The sequence below is a fragment of the Tupaia chinensis genome, unplaced genomic scaffold, assembly GCF_000334495.1.
Source record: "Tupaia chinensis unplaced genomic scaffold, TupChi_1.0 Scaffold000139_1, whole genome shotgun sequence".
NCBI classification, from domain to species: domain Eukaryota; kingdom Metazoa; phylum Chordata; class Mammalia; order Scandentia; family Tupaiidae; genus Tupaia; species Tupaia belangeri.
Window position 1 is genome coordinate 2,287,508 of NW_006159609.1, and position 20,426 is coordinate 2,307,933.

Here is a 20,426-nt window from a genome sequence, read left to right on the forward strand (position 1 = left end):
ATTCATTTGAATTGTATTACCTGTTATAAAAAAAATCCATATGTCAGAACTACTCAAAGAAATTTTTAAGAGATGGAGGAAAGCTACCAATAATTAAAAAGATAAATCCTGGTCATAGGAAGACTAGCCACAGGATGATTACTGTGACTGTGTGACAGCTGTTTAGAAACTTTTGACAGATTAAACTGCAAAGATGCAATTTTCTTACTTTCTTTTTCTTTTTTTCAAACTTGTTATAGGGTGCATGTGCTCACTAGAGAGAAAGTGAGAAAGCACTCCCCTGGGGGAGATGGTCATGTTATAATCCCTTCTCCTCCATTCTTCTCTTGGGATTCTGGGTACACACACATGCACCCGGCATGTTTTTCATGTGGGATCCAGTAACCTTAACCTGGTTGTCACCTGCAGGCCCACATTTGATTTTCTTGCAACACAACTGAAGAAAGGTAAATTAGTTAAAAGGACAAAAGGGATTACCTTGAGACTAAGCTGTAGAATGATCTCCCAACAAAGAAATAAAGGGAAACTCAAGTCAGACTGTTTAAAAAGAGACCATTCAATTAAGAGGTAACAATCTGCCTGAACTCTTTGAATGATTAAAGTCACACCATAGGACTTTTGTTCATATTTAATAGATGTTGTCTCAATGAATAATAAATAAGGTAATGATCCCCATGAAGATAACATTATCTATTTATGAATAGAAGGGAAAGTTAATATCTAAACTATTCTCATTTGACTACCTCATGTCAACTTTTCACACACTTCCTCCATTTCAGAGGAGCTAAAGTGAAGAAATCTGACAGTTCAAGCTCATTATTCTTATTCTTTTTTTAAAACATTCAATCACTATACATTATTTGTCTTGTAAAGATAATTTACCTAACATGAAATACTTCTCAGACCAGTCCAGTCGAGAATATTATACATGTTCTCAACAGGTACTAAACCATTTCTATGTCCCACAAATGTCATGCCTCTCTACATTTCAAGCTCATTAATACACGTTTGTATGGCTGAACTAAATACTAATATTTCTAAGTCTTTTTATTAATAAAATGGAAACAATAATGATAAATTCTAATCGAAGAAATCCTAGTATATTTTAAAAAATAAAAGGAAAAGTAAAAATGAGAAAGACTGGGACCAGAAGGTACCATGGTGGTCAAGGCACTGAACTCCCACATGACTGACTACAGTATGAGCTCCAGACATGACAGCTTGCTTTCTTACTTTCTGTTTCTCTCTCTCTCTCTCTCTCCTGAGTGCACATGCCCTATAGCAAATTTTAAAGAATAATAAATAAAATGAATAATTATTTCCAAAGAAATTATGCAACTTTTTGGCATCCAAGTATTTTTCCCTTCAGTTTGCCACAGGGTGCATCTGCTAGCCAGGCAGAGAGAATGACCAGTGCTGATGCACCCAAAAGTTGCAGAGTTTTAACCCTTTAAGAAACTCTTGCCAGGCCAGTAGGTGGCTTAGTGGTTAAGGTGAATGATCCCACATGGCTGATTTCCTGGTTTGAGTCCAAGGTCCAGTGGCTTGGAAACACATTGGGCACTTGTATGTGTATCCAAAATCCCTAAAGAAGAATGGAAGAGAAGGGGTTGCAGCATGGTCATCCCCTCTGGAAGGTGATTTCTCAGCTTACCTCTAGGTGTCTCTGTGAGCATATGCTTTCTATGGCAAAAACCTATACAAACAATAAATAGGATTAGTGCAACTGGGGAGCTTCTTAAATTTTACTTAATTTAAAATTTAAATTTAGAGTACTGTAAAATATTTTTCTAATAAATACAACTTCATTGTTTCGGTACTACATCTTGTTTCCAAACTGAGATATGTACTCTAAGTATAAAATACATACCAGATCTGGGCAAGTTGATGTGGTGGTTAAGATGGCTGGATCCTACAGGGCCAACTCTGGTTTGAGTCCTAGACCCAGTAGTTTGAAAGTCATGCTAGGAGTGTGTGCCTGTGTGCATACACATATCCATATATGTATACACACATATATGTACATCAGAATGAGACAGAAAAAATACTGAAAAAAGGTTACCAACATGGCCAAAGCCAGTGGCATAGTGGTTAAGGCAGCTGGATCCCACATGGCTGACTGAGAAATTTGAGTCCTGGAGCCAGGAGCTTGAAAAACTTGCCGTGTGTGTGTGTGTGTGTGTGTGTGTGTATGTGTAGGTGCCCCCAAAATCCTGAGAATGGAGAAAAAAGGAATTGCAGTATGATCATCCCCTCTAAAGGATGGTTTCTAATTTTCCCTCTCTCTGTCACTGACTTATCTCTCTCCTGCAAGCACATGCACCCTATAGCCAAAAACAAAAACCAAAAAAGTACAATGGCTAACCATTTTCCGAAATTAATGACAGACATCGATTCCTAAATCCAAGTTCAGAGAACAAGCAGGATTAAAAGACAAAAGCAAAAACCACCTAGACAAGTCATTTTCAAATTACTGAAAACAAAAACGGAAGGGAAAACTTGGAAGCCAGAGGAAATAAAGAGATTAACCAAAGAACAAAAAATTGGTGAACAATACTAGAAAATCAAGGTGAAGTTAGTGATTGTGACTACAGGATTTTTTTTTCTAACACTAGGTGCCCTTTAAAAAAAAATGAAAGAAAGGCAAATAAGTTTATAGTTATTCAGGGTTCATGTTTTCTGGTCAAGGTGACAGTATGAATGGAACAAGGAGAATGGGAGATTGAATATTCAAAGTAACCTGCTAAAGTAAAATTTGCCTGAAAACATCTGAGTTTAAGTTAATAGGTTCCAGTGGAATACAAAATTACATACTATATATTCATGAAATGGTATTTTTAGTGTCATTTTTAAAAACTGATTCATTCAAATACTAAGCAAGAAAAGACATAGAATACTGTTGTGGAGGAAGATTAGTTTCCAAGGTATTTTTTTTTAAGACAAAATTAAGGAGAATAGACTAATTCAATATTCAAGTAAAGTTATTTAAATAAAAATTGGTAGAGATGCTACAAACCTGTCGGCATACTTTCATAAACCAATTTTAAACATAACCATTACTGAATAGTTCTCTCAATGTCTATTAATATGGGCCAAACATCAAGTAAAAATAAATGAAATCCTGGGACCAGCAGTTAGCGTAATGGCTATGTCACTCAACTCCCATGTAGTCAGTCGACTGCGGTTCGAGTACTGGACCCAGTAGCTTAAACCATGCTGGGTGTATGTGTGTGCATGCCCAAGATCCTGAGAGGAGAATGGAGGAAAAGGGATTGCAGTGTGGCCATCCTCCCTGGGGGGTGATTTCTCGCTTTCTCTCTCTCTGTCTCTGTCTTTCTGGCGAGCACACACATCCTAAAGCAAAAACCTCTCCAAAAAAGAAAACAAAAAAAAGATAAATAAAATCCCTAAACCCAGTCACTTTCAGATGCTTTTAGTCTAGATTTAACATCTAGCCAGTATTGTGATGATCACAGGATAAATACAGTATGAGCTAGCTTCAGTAACAAAAATGAACTCAGTAAAACAAAGTTAAAAACTTATCAAGGGAAAATTTACTTAATGAAACCAGAAGAGATATTTTTATACGTCACAAACAATTAATTGTAATCCCATGACCTGATGCTTTGGTACAACTAAAAAACTAAACTCGGACTAAAATAATACTCAACAAAACAAAATATACAAACAAAAGGATCTCACTCTGACTTAAGCAACACAGTAGTTTATAAAGATTTTAAGTTATAGATAAAATACTGAAGAATGAAATAAATTACAACTTGTAAAATGTACATACACGACTCACAGAAGAGATGCAGTATACCAAGGCTTAACATACAAACCAAACCAATCAAGGGACCAGCAGTTGATGTAATGGCTATGTTGCTGGACTCCCATGTAGTAGACCGTGGGTCGAGTCCCAGACCAACTGGCTTAAACTCACGCCAGGCATGTGTGTGGGCATGCCCAAGATCCTGAGAGGAGAATGGAGAAGAAGGGACTGCAGCGTGGCCATCCCCCCTGGGTGGGTGATTTCTTGGCTTTCTCTTTCTGGTGAGCGCACACGCCCTATAGCAAAAAACCTTTCCCACCACCCTCCCCCCAAAAAAATTAAGCTTAGTCAAAACATCAACTTGTACAGAACCATTATTTTCCAAAATCTCAAACTGATCTAACATTACCTATACCCAGTTTCAGGTGTTTTAAAGATCACTGACTGTTCCAATCGTGTCATTGTTTATAAATTCTAACTCTTGCCAAGATGACCCAAAACCATTTTTAGTTCCCCAGATCCTTCCCTAATTCCCCTCTGACATGCCATATTATCTTAGTGTACATTCTCCCTTGCTGCAGCACCTTAATAAATCCAACTTTGAATGGAGGTATGTTCCTAAAGGTATTTTATTACAATCTGCGGAGCTGTAGCTGAGACCCTTGTTGTACGCTAGAATGATCACTTAACAGGCAATATGGGATTGTAAATGACCACTAGGAGAACTTTAAACATAAACAAAATTCTTCAATTTAAAGGTACTTTAAATTCAAACATGATAAATCAGATTCTTAAAATCTATAGGAGCTCTTGTGCTAATTGCTTTATGTTAAATGTTCATATAAATTTAAAAATCAAATTCCAAAAGGAAAAGAAAAAAATAAAAATTCCTAACGCTTTTCTTTTTTGACTAAGGAAAACATTTCTTTACAATTATAGTTCTGAAATGAAAAAAAAAAAAAGCTCTATTTGCAGATGCAGAGGTAATAAATCCATCAGTCCAATACATAAATACTTAGTAACATTATCAGTATTAAATAAAAGTTTAGGTCAGCCAGTGGCATGGTGGTAAAGGCGGCTGGATCCCACATGGCCAACTTCGCAGTTTGAGTCCCAAACTAGGAATGTGTGTGTGTCCAAAATCCCAAGAGAAGAACAGAAAAGGGGTTTTGGTGTGGCCATTTCCCTTTTTAGGGGTTCTTTCTCACTTTCATCTCTCTGTCTCTGGTGAACACAAGTGCCCTATCACAGACAAGAAAAAAGTTCACCAGAATTATTATGGAAATTTTATTAAACAAAAATACATGAATCTACAGATACAAATACTAATAGCCAACCTGTGCTAATGGAAGAAACTTGTAAGAAATACTTCCCTGAAGTGATTTTCCCATATCTGAAAAATGTATGTTTGACATGTTTTTCAAAAGCCTCCCAAATTTTAAAGTTAAATACTTTTAGTCAACCACCATAAAAAAATAAATGAGGGGCCAGCAAGTGGCATGGTGGTGAAGGTACTAGATTCTCACATCGTAGTTTGAGTCCTGGACATGGAGGCTTGAAAATCATGCCAGGCACATGTGCATGCATGCCCCAAAATAGACGAGAAGGGGTTGCAGTTTGACCTTACCCCCACGGGGGGTTGGGAGGGTGATTTCTCACTTTCCTTCTTTCTGTCTCAGGCAAATGCACGCACTCTATGGCAAAAATCTAAAAATAAACAAAAAAATAAAGGAGGATACATGCAATGGCATTTGGCACTGTTCTGAATAGAATTTTAAAGTAAAAACTGAATCCCATCCCAAACAAAACATTTCACCTCTGGATATTTTAACTTTAAGAAAAAAAAAGCCATTAATGATGAACACATTTTCATTTTTCAATGTTTTTTTTAATTTTTTTATAAAGATTTTAATTAAGCTTCATAGTCATAAGCAGTTTTTAAACTTAGGCTTCATGATCCTTTTGACTTCATGCATTTAAATGCAGTCATTTATTTTCAAAACATGACAAGTTCAAAATTCAATAAAAATTATTTTATTCAAATTATGTTTTCCAAAAGAGAGGGTTCTGTGCTAGTCGTCTCTGAAAGTTTTCATACCTAGAAAAGAAAACCATATATTTGTAAGAAAACTCAACAAGATCTTTTCATAAACTGTAAAGATAACTTACCAAATTCAATTTACATATCATTTCTTAAAAGCTAAGCTAAAAATAATACGGAAATTTAACTGTTCTTATAAAAAGACAGCAAGCATAGTAATTTACATGTGAGAACAGTTCTGGTTCTGATTAGCTTTTACTGAAGAAAAATCAAAATAAATTTTAGTAACTATTTAGCTTCTGCAAATATGAGAACTAGAAGGGACTTAAGGGAGAAAAAAATCAAACTGAAGTCTTCTTCCCTCATTTCACAGAGGAGCAGATAAGAGTAATTTGTTCAAGGTCACATAGCACACTATGGTAAAGCTCAAACTTAGTACACAGTGCTCTACATGCTACCACAAGGTACCACTTCTCAACAAATTCTTCCTAAGCGCGCCCTACCCCTGGGATAGTCAAAGTGAAAGGAAATACCTTATAAAACAAAAATATAGGAAGGCTAGAGAAATAGATTTATTAGTCATTCATGTTCAAGGTGCAGTATAAACCACCATAATACCCTAATACATGTTTCTTTAGGTCAAAACTTTGCAAATTTAAGGGAAAAAAGTTTTAATATTTCAAGTCTCACACAAGTACTTCTAAAATATACAAACATTTTCAATCCTTAATAGCAGTCCCTATAACATATGCAATTATATTTTTCTGTGTTTACAAATTTATAATGGCTACTACGTAACAAAATGTTTAAGGACCATACTTTAATGGCATGCAAATATTAATGTATACTGATGTCTACAACAAAAGAATATGTTTAAATGGCAAAGAAGAAATACATTCACAAGAAAAATACATATACAGTTGCTAACAGCCTTAATATTAGAGACAGAAAATGCCTCATACCATTTCAGAACCACATTTGCTGGAATGAACATTTCAGACGGACTTGGTGTCATCTGGGCCTGAGAGACAGCAAACGATGAAGCAAAATTGTAGAAGTTGTCCAACATCTTTTGCGTGAACTAAAAAATTCATAGTTAGATTAATGATTACTACTAAATACTCCATTTAAATGTCAGTATTTCTCATCAAAAATATGTCCTTGTTCACTTGGTTTTAAGGACTATAAGCTCTAAGCCTAATGCTGAAAGTTACAGGTAGTTATAAGATGACATTGTGACATTTAAAAAGAAAGAAAAAACTTTTCCTTCAAAATATGTTTTTAGCCCATCCTCGGTGGCATAGTTGGTATCACACTAAACAGCAGTGCTGGAAGCCACATGGTTAACTGCAGGTTCAGATCCACTGTTAGGTCCACCTGAAACATACCTGGTGCATGTATGCCCAAGTTACTGAAGAAACAGAGGGCTAGGAAAAACAGAATGATGTATGATGAATGATGGGGTGCTTCTCTCTCTCTCTTGTATGAACATCCTCAAGAAAAAAATTTAAACATTTTTTTCATCTGCACCCATTATAGTCCCACCACAAATGCCACTTTCTCAAAGTCAATCCATTTTGGGACCAGCAGTTAGTGTGATGGCTATGTTACTGGACTCCCATGTAGTCATTTGTGGTTCGAGTCCCGGACCCGGTGGTTTAAACTCACACCGGGTGCATGTGTGTGCGTGTCCAAGATCCTGAGAAGAGAATGGAGGAGAAGGGATTGTGGCATGACCATCCCCCCTGGGGGGTAATTTCTCGCTTTCTGTCTCTCTGCCTCTCTCTGTCTTTCTGGCAAGCGCACGCACCCTATAGCAAAAACCTTTCAAAGTCAACCCATTTTCTCATGTAAAATTGTAACATTGCTAAGAAGTCTTTTTCTTGCTAGAAAGATGAGAACTTAAACACAATAAAGAAGCAACTGATTACCTCCCATACTGTAAAGAACAGAAAAGTAGCATGAATCCATTTTTTTCTATTTCCTGTTTCTTCTCATTAACTCTAAAATGGTCAAATTTACTAATGTTCTCTTATTCTCCTTGGTAGAAGCTAGAAATAAACTGACTAGTATTTCCTGAAATTAAATGGATTTAAGCACTAAACCTTGAAGTCAATAAACTACTAAAGATAATAATACTTTTTTTTTTCCTTTGATAGGTTTTTGCTATAGGGCATGTGTGCTCACCAGAAAGACAGAAAGAAACGGAGAGACAAAGTGAGAAACCACCCTCCCCCCCCGCCCCTCCCCCCCGGTGGGGATGGACACGCTGCAATCCCTTCTCCTTCACTCTCCTCTTGGAATCTTGGACACGCACGCAGCACATGCACCCAGTATGAGTTTAAGCCACCGGGGCCGGGACTCAAACCACGAATGACTACATGGGAGTCCAGCGACATAGCCATTATGCCAACTGCTGGTCCTAAGATAATAATACTTTCTACTCATTCAAAAATAATTTTCATAACATCACTTTCTTAAAAATATAAAGTTGACCATGGAGGCTACTGCTATTTTTAGTTCACACAAGAGGATTTTTTAAAGTCTGTTTGATAACATGAGGGTAATAAATCCAAGAGACCCTATTTTGAAGGTACTTGAATTAATATCAGAATTCGGGGCTGGTAGGAGGCATGGTAGTTGAGGGCACTGGATTCCCACATGGCTAACCACAGTTCGAGTCATGAACCTGGTGGCTTAAACTCATGACAGGCACAATTTTAAGGTCTGATAAATATTAGCAAGAATATGTAAAAACCAATACAGAAATAAAAAAACATACTGTGGCTCATTCATACAATGGGCATAATGGCATACTATACAACAATTAAAACAAACTAGACTAGGCTCACCCGGTAAGCATAGTGATTAATGGAGTTGAATCCCACATGGCTGACTACAGTTTGAAACCTGGTGCCAGCAGCTTGAGAAACACACCAGTCATGTATGAATGTGTGCCCCAAATACCAATAGGATAGAAAAATAGAGAAGAAGGGATTGTGGCAAGACTATGCCCTACTGGCAGGGAATGCTTTCTCCTTCTCTAGCAAGCATGCAAGCACAAATACCCTGTGACCAAAAACAAACAAACAAAAAAGACTAAGTCTATTCCATGCATTAATATAAATAAATCTTAAAAATAATGTTGAGTAATAGCAAATTACACAGTGTAATATCATTTATATGCTTTTTAAAAAGAATTATTTATTTAATTTTATTTATTCATTCATTTAATTTGACCAGAGAAAGACACACACAGAAGGAAACTGAGAAAGCAAATCACCAAGTCCAGGACTTGAACTGTGGTAGGCCATGGGAGAGTGTCCAGTACCTCAACCACCACGCCACTGCTGGCCCGCATTTATTTATTTATTTTTTTAACAAATCAATTATTTTCTCTCAACATTATGCTAAGTAAAATAAGTCTGGCACAGAAAAACAAATACTGAATGATCTTGCTTTTATGTAGAATCTTAAAAAGTCAAACTTAAGCAGAAAGCAAAGGGGTTGGAGAGGATGGGCAGGCAGAGAGGAGGGAAATGGGATAATGGTCAAAGGGTAAGAAGTTTCAGTTAGGGAACCAGCCAATGGCGTAATGGTTATGTTGCTAGACTTCCACAGGTCGACCATGGTGACTTAAAATGCACACCAGGGGACCAGCAGGTGGTGTGGTGGCTAAGGCTCTGGACACTCCCACATGGCCAACCATAGTTCGAGTACCAGACCTGGTGGCTTGCTTTCTCACTTTTGATCTCTCTGGTCAAATCAAAATGAATGAATGAATAAATAAATAAATAGATCTTTAAAAACAAAAAAAGCAAAAACTCACACCAGGAGTGTGTGCATACATGCCCAAGATCCCGAGAAGAATGGAGAAGGGATTGCAGCGTGGCCAGCCCCTCACCCCCCGGGGGAGTGATTTTTCACTTTCTGTCTCTCTCCCTCTCCAGTGAGCATGCCTGCCCTATAGCAAAAATGTCTTTAAAAAAAAAAAAAAATGGGTAACCAGCAGTTAGCGTAATGGCTATGTCGCTGGACTCCCACGTAGTCGACCGCGGTTTGTGTCCCGGACCCGGTGGCTTAAAACTCACGCCGGGCGCGTGTGCGTGCGTGCCCAAGATCCCGAGAGGAGAATGGAGGAGAAGGGATTGTGGCGTGACCATCCCCCCTGGGGGGTGATTTCTCGCTTTCTGTCTCTATGTCTCTCTCTTATGCTACTTGAATTTTTTTTTTTAAACAATTATTTATGGGAACCAGCACGTGGCATGGTGGTTAAGGTGCTGGATACTCCCACATGGCTAACCACGGCTAGAGTCCCGGACCTGGTGGCTTCTTTTCTCCCTTTTCCTCTCTCTCTGTGTCTCTCTCTGGTCAAATTAAAATAAATGAATGAATAAATAAAGTGAAATAAATAATAATTTTTAAAAAAAAGAAGTTTCAGTTAGGATGAGTAATTCTGGAGATATATAGTATGAAAATTAGAGTTAATAACGATGTATCATACACTTGAAATTTGTTAAGAGATTAAATCTTAAATACATCAAAAAATAAGCATTATCAGTAATAAATATGTTAACTAACTTGATTTAATCATTACGAAATGTGTGTAAACATGTATCAAAACATCACACTGTACACCACTAATATATAAAAATATCAAATTTTGAACTGGACCTTAATAAAGTTGTGGGGGGGATCTGAAATATGTATGCATTACCTGAGTAAATGAGTCAACTGATGAAACAGCAGCGTTGCCTACAGGAGTCTGCTGAGCCAGACTGTCCAGTAACTCCACTGAAATTCCAATCTGAGCAACAGATGGAGTTCGGACAATATTCATAGCTCCAAAGGGGTGTTGGCTTCCTTCTCCTGAAAGAAATTAATATGGGCCACATGTTTCAAATTAAACTTGTATTCATTCAAATTCCTTTTAAGTATGTATGGAACCTCTGAACTATACACTCTAAAAATGTGTTTATTTTTAGATAAATGCAAAATGTGAGTTTCTCACATATTAGACATTAAAAGAACTAAGATTCCCATCAGAAAAATAACTTTGATCTTCTTAAAACTTTTTAAAACTGCTACAGCGAGAAACAGTAACAGAATGAGAAAAAAAGAAATAAAAATCAGATAAAAGACTCTCAATGCTAATTTATGTTTTTTGTTTGTTTGTTTTTGTTTTTTTTTGAAAGGTTTTTGCTATAGTGTGCTCACCAGAAAGGCAGAGAGACAGAAAGCGAGAAATCACCCCCCAGGGGGATGGCCATGCTGCAATCCCTTCTCCTCCATGCTCCTCTCAGGATCTTGGGCATGCATGCACACACACCTGGCATGAGTTGTAAACCACTGGGACAGGGACTCGAACTGTGGTCAACTACATAGGAATCCAGCGATATAGCCATGGCACCAACTGCTTGTCTCTCTCAAAGCTAGTTCTAAGAGATAGCTATTTTTAAAGATTTCTTTACAACTAGTTTGAATATTTTCTGATTATTTCACTAAAGAAAGCTCTTTAGGGACCAGCAGATGGTGTAGCAGTTACGTTGCTGGGCTCCCACATGGCCAACTGCAGTTTGAGTCCCAGACCTGGTGGCTTGAAAATCAAACCAGGCACGTGTGCGTGCATGCCCAAGATCCCAGAAGGAGACTGGAGAAAGGATTATGGCATTGCCATTCCCTCTGGGGAAGTGACTTCTCACTGTCTCTCTGGCAAGTGTATACACCCTAAAGCAAACAAAAAAATCTTTTTTTTTTTTTTTTTTTTAAAAAAGAGAGATCTTTAAATTGCCACTAATACCAGTAAAACAACACAGCATATTTTACTAAATGCCATGGATCACCCCTTTTGATACTCAATGATCTATTAGCAAATAGGCAATAAAGAAATGTGCATCTTATTCATTTACTAACTTTTCCTCTTTACACAAAACTATAAGAACATATCTGCTATAGTTCAGATGGCATCCCAAGATTCTTGTGTTGGGTCTTGGTTGTATTGCAAAGCTATTAAGTGAAAACCGAATCTCTTCATGGTGGCCCAGGGTGGGTGAGGTCTCATATGGTAAGGTCATTAGGGTGAGGCCTAGAGGACTGAGTTCTGGTGTACATAAAAGAGGAGAAAGGAGACCAGAGCAGGCATAAACTTAGTGACAACTGTTCTTCTCAAGATCCTGCCCTCTGGGACCAGCAGTTAGTGTAATGGTTATGTTGCTGGACTCCTATGTAGTCGACTGCGGTTCAAGTCTCGGACCTGGTGGCTTAAACTCATGCCGGACACGTGTGCATGCATGCCCAAGATCCCAAGAGGAGAATGGAGAAGGGATTGCGGCATGGCCATCCCCCTGGGGGGTGATTTCTTGCTTTCTATCTCTCTGTCTCTCTCTGTCTTTCTGGCAAGCACACGTGCCCTGTAGCAAAAACCTCTCAAAAAAAAAAAAAACTCTAAAAAAAAAAAAAAAAAAAAAAAAAAAAGATCCTGCCCTCTGCCATTCTGTGATGGCTTCAGAACCATCCACATGGCCAGAACCGTGAATCAAATAAATCTCTATTTCCTTAAATTCATTCAGTCTTAAGTATTTCTATAAACAATATGATAATGGACTAAGACAATATCTGAGCTTCCACTTCTAAGTACCAGGCTAACTTATACTTGGGAAATACATGCCAATTATATTAATTCATATAAGGCATAAGCAGAAAAATTTTACTAATGAAAAAAAACCATTATATAATGAATAAGTAGATTTAAGGATTATTACTGTTATTTCATGACTAAAATTTTTAATCTGGGCCAGCCAGTGGCATGGTGGTTCAGGGAACTAGATCCCTCATAGCTGACTGCATGGTTTGAATGCCAGGCCTGGGGGCTTGAAACACATGCCAGGACATGTGAGTGAGTACCCAGAATCCCAAGAGCAAAGGAGAAGGTACTGCAACATGGCCATCTGCATTGGGAGGGTACTTTCTCACTTTTCTTCTCTATCTTCCTCTGGCAAGTGCACTTACCCTATAACAAATAAAAAATAAGAACAAAAATACACACAAAAATTTAATCAAATGCTGATCAACAAAAACCTGGGACCACAAACACCTAGTAACTATGATAAAAACTCTTAAAATAAATTTTTTAAAGGTGTTCCCCATATGGGGTGTGCCCTTGCCAGACAGAGAGAAGGGAGAAAGTAAGAAGTCATCCCCATGGAGGATGCCCCCCCCCCACACACACACACACAATCCCTTCTCTTCCATTCCCCTCCTGGGATCTTGTTCATGCACACACATGCACCCAGTGTGATTTTCAAGATGCCAAGTCTGGGACTTGAACTGCAGTTGGCCATGTGAGTCCGGTACCTCAACCACGATGCCACCTGCTGGTCCCTCAAAACTCTTAAGTTTTTAAGTGCGTGAATAAAAACTTTTAAATGTAACTCTCAATAGTTTAAACATACACACCCCTCACTAAACAGGACTGTTTGCTTGTTTTTTCAATATTTTTAAATTATTCATTTAATTTTCATGTGTGAGTTTTGCAAATTTCCTTGTTACTTCATTCAACTGTAGTCAGAGAACACACTTTACAATTTCAGTCTTTTTAAGTATACTGAAACCTGTTAATGTATGGTCTATCCACAAAAATGTCCCATGTACACATGAGAATATATATATATTCTGTTGTTGTTGGATGAAATGTTTTAAGTATGTCTACTGGAACCAGTTGGTTCAGTGCCATTCATGTCTTCTATTTCCTGATGTTTTCCTTTTTTTTTCTTTAATTTTTTTTTTTTTTTTTTTTCCTTTTTTTTTTTTTAAAAAAAAAGAGAGAGAACGTGAGAAAGCAAGCCACCAGGTCCAGGACTTGAACCGTAGTTGGCCATTTGGGAGTCCAGCACCTTAACACCCCCTTCTCCTCCATTTTCCTCTCAGGATTTTGGGCATGCAAACACACATGCCCAGCGTGAGTTTCAAGCCACCAGTCTGGGACTCGAACTGCGGTTGGCTACATGGGAGTTCAGCGACATAGCAATTATGCTAACTGCTGGTCCCCCTGATGTTTTTCTTAATGTCTACTCTTCCTACTCATTAATAGTAGGGCAGTAGATAAGTGTTATGTAGAAGGAGCCAGGTCCAATCCTGGTGGTGTCTTCCCCACTTTGACTCTGGGCTGTGGGGCTCCATGAAGATAGGCAGCAATGAAGTCAGGGTAGGAGTTTCTGCACAGTGATGTGGCCAGCCAGCCTGAAAGTGTTCTGGGAGCCAGGCTTACAGGTGATTTTATGAGATGCTGCTCTCCATAGGGATGCTCATGCTGTCAGCCACCCAAATCTACACCATCCTGACTGGACAACTCTTTGCATTCTTAAACATACTGCCTGTAGAAGCAGACATTTTAGCATATAATTTTGAAAATGCATCTCAGACATTTGATTACCTTCCAGCAAGATTTGGCTATAGACTTCACAGTGTTGATTCTAATGACCTCATTAGCATGGGATTCAACGACACTGATATGTTAAAGAAAATTGACATTCCGTCTGTCTTTATTGGTGAATCAGATAATTGCCTGAAGGATGAATTCACATATGAAAAAGGGGGCCATATTATCTTGGTTCCGAAGTTTAGTCTTCCTCTGGAATACTACCTAATTCCCTTCTTTATCATAGTGGGTATTTGTCTTATTGTGATAGTCATTTTCATGATCACAAAATTTGTCCAGGACAGACACAGAGCAAGCAGAAACAAGACTTCGTAAAGATCAATTTAAGAAGCTCCCTATACATAAATTCAAGAAAGAAGATGAATATGACATATGTGCCATTTGTTTGGATGAGTATGAAGATGGAGACAAGCTCAGAATACTTCCCTGTTCCCATGTTTATCATGCAAGTATGTAGACCCTTGGTTAGCTAAAACCAAAAAAACCTGTCCAGTCTGCAAGCAAAAAGTTGTTCCTTCTCAAGGTGATTCAGACTCTGACACAGATAGTAGTCAAGAAGAAAATGAAGTATCAGAACACACTCCCTTACTTAGACCTTTAGCGCCTGTCAGCACCCAGCTCAGTCCTTTGGGGTGTTGTTGGAATCCCACTCACATCAGAATATGACAGAATCTTCAGACTATGAGGAAGATGACAGTGAAGACACTGATAACAGTGATGCAGAAAATGAAATTAATGAACATAGTGTTGTGGTCCAATTGCAGCTTAATGGTGAACAGGATTATAACATAGCAAATACCATTTGACCTTGATTGGTTTATTTCCCTTTAAAATGTTTATTTAGGTATATACATTGATTTTTTTGCTCCCTACAGAGATTTCTGTAGAAACGTTTTTTAGTATTCTACAAGTTAATCAGATTATTGAAACAGGCTTTTTGATCCAGTATTTACCTACAGAAGTGTACTTTATTTCACTAACAAGTAATACCAGACTGGTGCTGTAACTCAAGCATCAAATCAGTATAGCTTGCAAATAAGACCTAGATCACAGTATACAAATGTTTTATGTTCTACACATGAGGTCAGTGCTGTAGCCACCTAGCATGAGCTAAGCCAACTCCCACCTCCATGAAATTATCTAGAGTTGTTGAGCTGGAAGCTGTTTGTTCTGGTAATTCCTCAAATTGATATCAAAAGGTAATTTAGCAGTTTTTTTTTTTCTATCAGAACTATAAACAATCTCAAAGCTGTCTTTTTTCTTTCCTACTCTCAAGCAGCCTTAGACCGATGGGAATGGTCTATACTAGCAGAAAGCAGTAGTTTTTCTTTAAAGGTTTTTAATACTATAGTGGTATGTATGAATTTGATTCAGCTAAAGTAATGTTTCTGAACTTCATTTACTGTATTTCAGTACCAAGGGTTTTTTGTTATCATTGTGATCAAAGTAAAAAGAAGATACCACATAAAAATACCAAACTTCAGCAACTATAAATACTCAGAACATAAGCCTCTTATAAAAAGCATCTTCTTTTTTTTTTTTTTTTTTTTTGGAGAGGTTTTTGCCATAGGGCGCGTGCGCTCACCAGAAAGACAAAGAGAGACAGAGAGACAGAAAGTGAGAAATCCCCCCCCAGCGGGGATGGCCACACCACAATCCCTTCTTCTCCATTCTCCCCTCGGGATCTTGGGCATGCACGCACACGCACCCAGTGTGAGTTTTAAGCCACCGGGTCTGGGACTCAAACCGTGGTTGACTATATGGGAGTCTAGCGACATAGCCATTAAACTAACTGCTGGTCCCTTATGAAAAGCATCTTAAGCTAATTTGCCCTGCTTAACCTATGTACAGAGAAAATTTCTCAAGTGTTGGATTTGGAAATAAGTACTTAAGTTTAACAGAACTAATGATGCATTGAAACAATGTATTATGAAAAACTAAATTGTATTATACATCAGTGTAATTATACAGAAAATATAGACTTACATATAATCAAAATGCTAAGAATTTTTACATGGCTTTCTATGAGGGGAGTTTGAATGTTAATAAGCATGTTTTTCCACTTTAAGAACAAAAAAAAAAAAAAGAACCAAGCGCCAGCCTTACTCAGGATGGAGCCAGAAGAGGGGACACCTTTGTGGTGGCTGCAGAGGCTGTCAGCCAACCTGGGCCCGCAGCTCCTGCACAAGACTATGGATGGATCTGGATCGATGGCATTTGCCACCGAGCTTACCCTCTCTACCAGGATTATCATGGCGTGTGGGATGCCACAGAATGGAAGCACATTCTTGAAGACATTGCCACGTTCTTCAAAGATTGGTAAAAGTTTATCTGAAGAGATACTTCAGCAGTTGAATCAGTTCAATTCATCTCATCAAGAAGCTGTCTGGAAATGCTTGAGAAGTAGGCACGGTGAAATCAAACAGGCTCTGCTCAGAGAAGTCAGAGATCAGTGCTATCTCCTCTGCACGGATTCAGGATTTTGATTGGCAGTTAAAGCTTGCACTTTCTAGTGACAAGATTGCTACATTACAAATGCCACTTTTAAACCTTTATCTAGATGTAAAAGAAAATGGTGAAGACCATATTCTATTGAAATGAGTAAAGAACTACAGAATCTAATAAATTCTTTGGAAGCCACAAATAAGGTGGTCCTGAAGTTGAAATAACTGGGCTCACCGGGCCCCACAGCTGTTGGCTCCTCTGCTCCAGCCGAGATGCAGTGAGCACCACATCCTGGACCACCGCCGCCAGCCAACACCGCAGCTGGGAAGGCAGTGGGGACTTCAAGCCGTGGATTCATCACATCCTTAAGGAACAGGAAAGGCCATGGTTGACAGGAAATGGATAAATGAAAGATGAAAAAGCTGTAGTAGCGGTCTATATTTTCCTAATGATTGTGTTGTCTCATTTATTAAATGTTTGAAAAAATTTTGTAGATAATGCAGTTTATTGAAGGCTAAAAATAGGCTCCAAAGTAATGTAAGGGAACGAAACACAAATACACTTGAATGTTGCTTTAAGAATTATGTGACTAGCCAGGATATATATTATGGGTATGTAATTAATTTGTGATATTTTAAAAAGAACTTTTTAAAAGAATGTATAAGCTGCATATGCAATTCAGGAGATTTCATATTCTCCTATTTCAAAGGAAACATAAAATGTAAAATTTCCTAAAGGAAATCTCTTTGTTAGACATGAACAAGAAAAATATATGTGTGAACAATCTGACATTACAACTTCTAGAAACTGAAATCTAGAACACGGGAAAATGAAAATGACACTGTTCACTTTGGCATTTCTGTGTTTGCCTGGTCTGATGAAAAGTAGATACCATTGTATAGTGTATGTATTACTCTTCAAGTATCGTGTAAGGCCAGATAGGTTCATTTTGTTATAATTTCTTATAACAAATAATTTCTTAATTTCAAACACTTTGGGATGTTAACACATTTATTGGAAAACAAAAATTTTTAATGTCAATTAACTTTCAAAAATAAGCCTTCGGAACAAATAAGTGTCAGATTAAAAACAAACAAAAAAAAAGAACTAAAAAATAGGAAGAGCCAGTCCATATGGCCAAATGCAATTTGAATCCTGGCTCGAGGTGGCTTGAAATACACCCCCTGCATGTGTGCCCAGGATCCTGAAAGAAAGAAATAGAGGGAAGGGGATTGTGCTGTGACTAGACCCCCTGCGAGGGGTGCTTTCTTACTCTCTGGTGCATACATGCACCCTTAGCATTTAAAAAAATGAAGATTAATAGTCTCCAACTATTATCGTTGAACTGAATATTTCTCCCTTTAATTCTGTCAGTTTCTGCTCCTATATTCTGAATTTCTGTCATAGGTACATATTGGGTTGTCAGAAAAGTCATGATGTATTTTTGCATAGAAAAACACATCATGACTTTTCCGACAACTCCCCCAATAGATGTTTAAAACTGCTATATCTTCTTGATGAACTGACCTTTTATTGTTATGTCTTTAACTCTCAGAACAATTTTTTGTCTATTTTCTGGTTTTATTTACTTTTTTAAAAAATTCTTTCATCCATGAAAGAGGGAGAGAATACCCTCAACAGTGCCTTCAAATCACAAACGAAACCCAGCCAGCTAGGATCACCGGCAACATACACATGCCAAGCATGTTCAGGGAGATGTTGAAATATGATTCTAAGACCTTACCATAAGGCTTTGGCATCAGTGTTGTGTAACCACTGCACCACCACAGCCACCCTACTTTTATCTGATTTTAACACAGCCACTCCCACTCCCTTTTGGTTACTGTTCACATTTATATTTTTCAGCTTTTTCTTTCTACATACACACACACACACACACACACACTCACGCACACATATACTATTTGTTCATTTAAGATTTTTATTACAGGGCACATGCTCATCAAGAGAAAGACAGAAACAGAAAGAGAGGGAAAATGAGACACAACCCCTCCCCCCGCCCTGGGGTGATGGCCATATAATAATCCCCTCTGCTCTATCCTTCTTGGGATTTTAGACATGCACACACACACTCCAAGCCTATTTTTCAAGCTGCTAGGTCTGGCACTCACATCACAGTTGGTCATGTGGAATCCAGCACCTTAACAACCATGCCACCTGCTAGTCCAAAATGATATATACATATTTTTTTTAATAATTATTTTATTATTATTTTTGAATTTGCTATAAGGCATGTGCACTTGCCAGAAAGAGAGAAAAGCCGCAAGGTCTGAGACTTGAACCATAGTCAGCCACTTGGGAGTCCAGTACTCTAGCCACCATGCCACCTGTTGGCCCCTAAAACTATATATATTTTTAAATCTAAAGTGAATCTCTCAAGACAGTATATAGGTGGATCATATGTTTGATACTTTCTGTCAGTCTCTGCCTTTTAATTAAATTTTGTGTTAACTACTGCATGACTTTCCCAATAAACCTAATACTAGTATACCATTTTAATCCCCTTGCTATTTCTTTCACTATACATATTTTTTCCCTCTTCTTTTTAAATTTCTTTCTTTCTTTTTTTAATAAAACATGTGTACTCACATGCTTTACTTCTGTGAAGGGTTAGGGCTAGGGACACACAGACACACAGAAGTAAAGTACTCCCCTAGAGAGGATGGCCATGCCACAATCCCTTCTCCTCCTCCATTCTCCTCCTGGGACTTTGGACATGCATGCACATATTCCAACATGTTTTATCAAGTTGTTAGTTCCAAAATTTGAATCTTGCAGTCAACCCTGTGGGATCTACCTGCCTTAACCACCATGCCACCATAAAATGTAGCATATATAAAATGTAGCTTATATATTTCCGTAAATTTTTATATACATGTATATATGTATACATATATATAAAATATAGCTGATATATTTTTATAAATATATAAGCCATTTTATATATGTAATATATCATATAAATGTAAATGAATATACATATACACATACATATAAGTATATACACACATATGCTGTTTGTAAGAGGCAAAGATTTATGTTAAAAGTAAAAGTATTTATCAAAAGAAAAACATAGCATGTAAACACTAATTATAAAAAAGCTAGAGAAGATAAACTTTAAATAAAAGTAGCTACCAGAGATAAAGTATTACCAATATGGAAAACTATTTTAATATTAATAAAGTAATTCATCCATCTTACGCAAATAAAACAGAGAGCAGGAGTGAACCACTGTTATATCTTTTATTTATTTTTCTTATTTTACTGCACTCTTAACCACTTTTATTCAGGTGGTGTTCAAGGGCCTGTACAATGCAGTATGTTAAGAAAAAGATATCAAAGGCATAAAGACTGGAAAGAAAGGGGGTCAATAGATGGTGCGGTTGTTAAGGCAGTGGACTCCACATGGTTGACCACAGTATGAGTCCCAGACCTGGCAGCTTGAAAATCGCATTGGGTGCATGTGCATGTATGCCCAAAATCCCAGAAGGAGCATGGAGCAGAAGGGATTATAGTGTGGCCATATACTCTAGGGGGTGATTTCTCACTTTCCCTCTCGCTGTCTCTCTAAAGCAAGCATGTATGACTTACGGAAAAAAAAAAAACTAAAAAGAAAAAAAAAAAACTGTAAAGAAAGTCAAATCTCGGGAACCAGCAGTTAGCGTAATGGCTATGTCGGTGGACTCCCACGTAGTCGACCGCGGTTCGTG

At 37.7% G+C, this 20,426-nt stretch overlaps 1 protein-coding gene and 2 pseudogenes across 2 annotated transcripts in view; 2 read left to right on the forward strand and 1 right to left on the reverse strand.

Moving 5' to 3' along the window:
* Positions 1–5,790: 5,790 nt before the first annotated feature.
* The window catches only part of HIKESHI (heat shock protein nuclear import factor hikeshi), a 32,336-nt gene continuing 17,700 nt past the window's right edge, over positions 5,791–20,426 (reverse strand). For both annotated transcript variants that reach the window (XM_006144924.3, XM_014586443.2), the window contains exons 3-5: positions 10,531–10,682; positions 6,776–6,894; positions 5,791–5,870 (exon numbers count right to left, since the gene is read on the reverse strand). In XM_006144924.3, coding sequence (XP_006144986.1) covers positions 5,816–5,870; positions 6,776–6,894; positions 10,531–10,682 — 326 coding nt within the window. In that variant the 3' untranslated portion in view covers positions 5,791–5,815. The remainder of the gene's footprint in view (positions 5,871–6,775; positions 6,895–10,530; positions 10,683–20,426) is intronic.
* LOC102483858 (E3 ubiquitin-protein ligase RNF13 pseudogene) lies at positions 13,814–15,762 on the forward strand (annotated as a pseudogene).
* Positions 16,018–17,287, forward strand: LOC102496063 (COMM domain-containing protein 8 pseudogene; annotated as a pseudogene).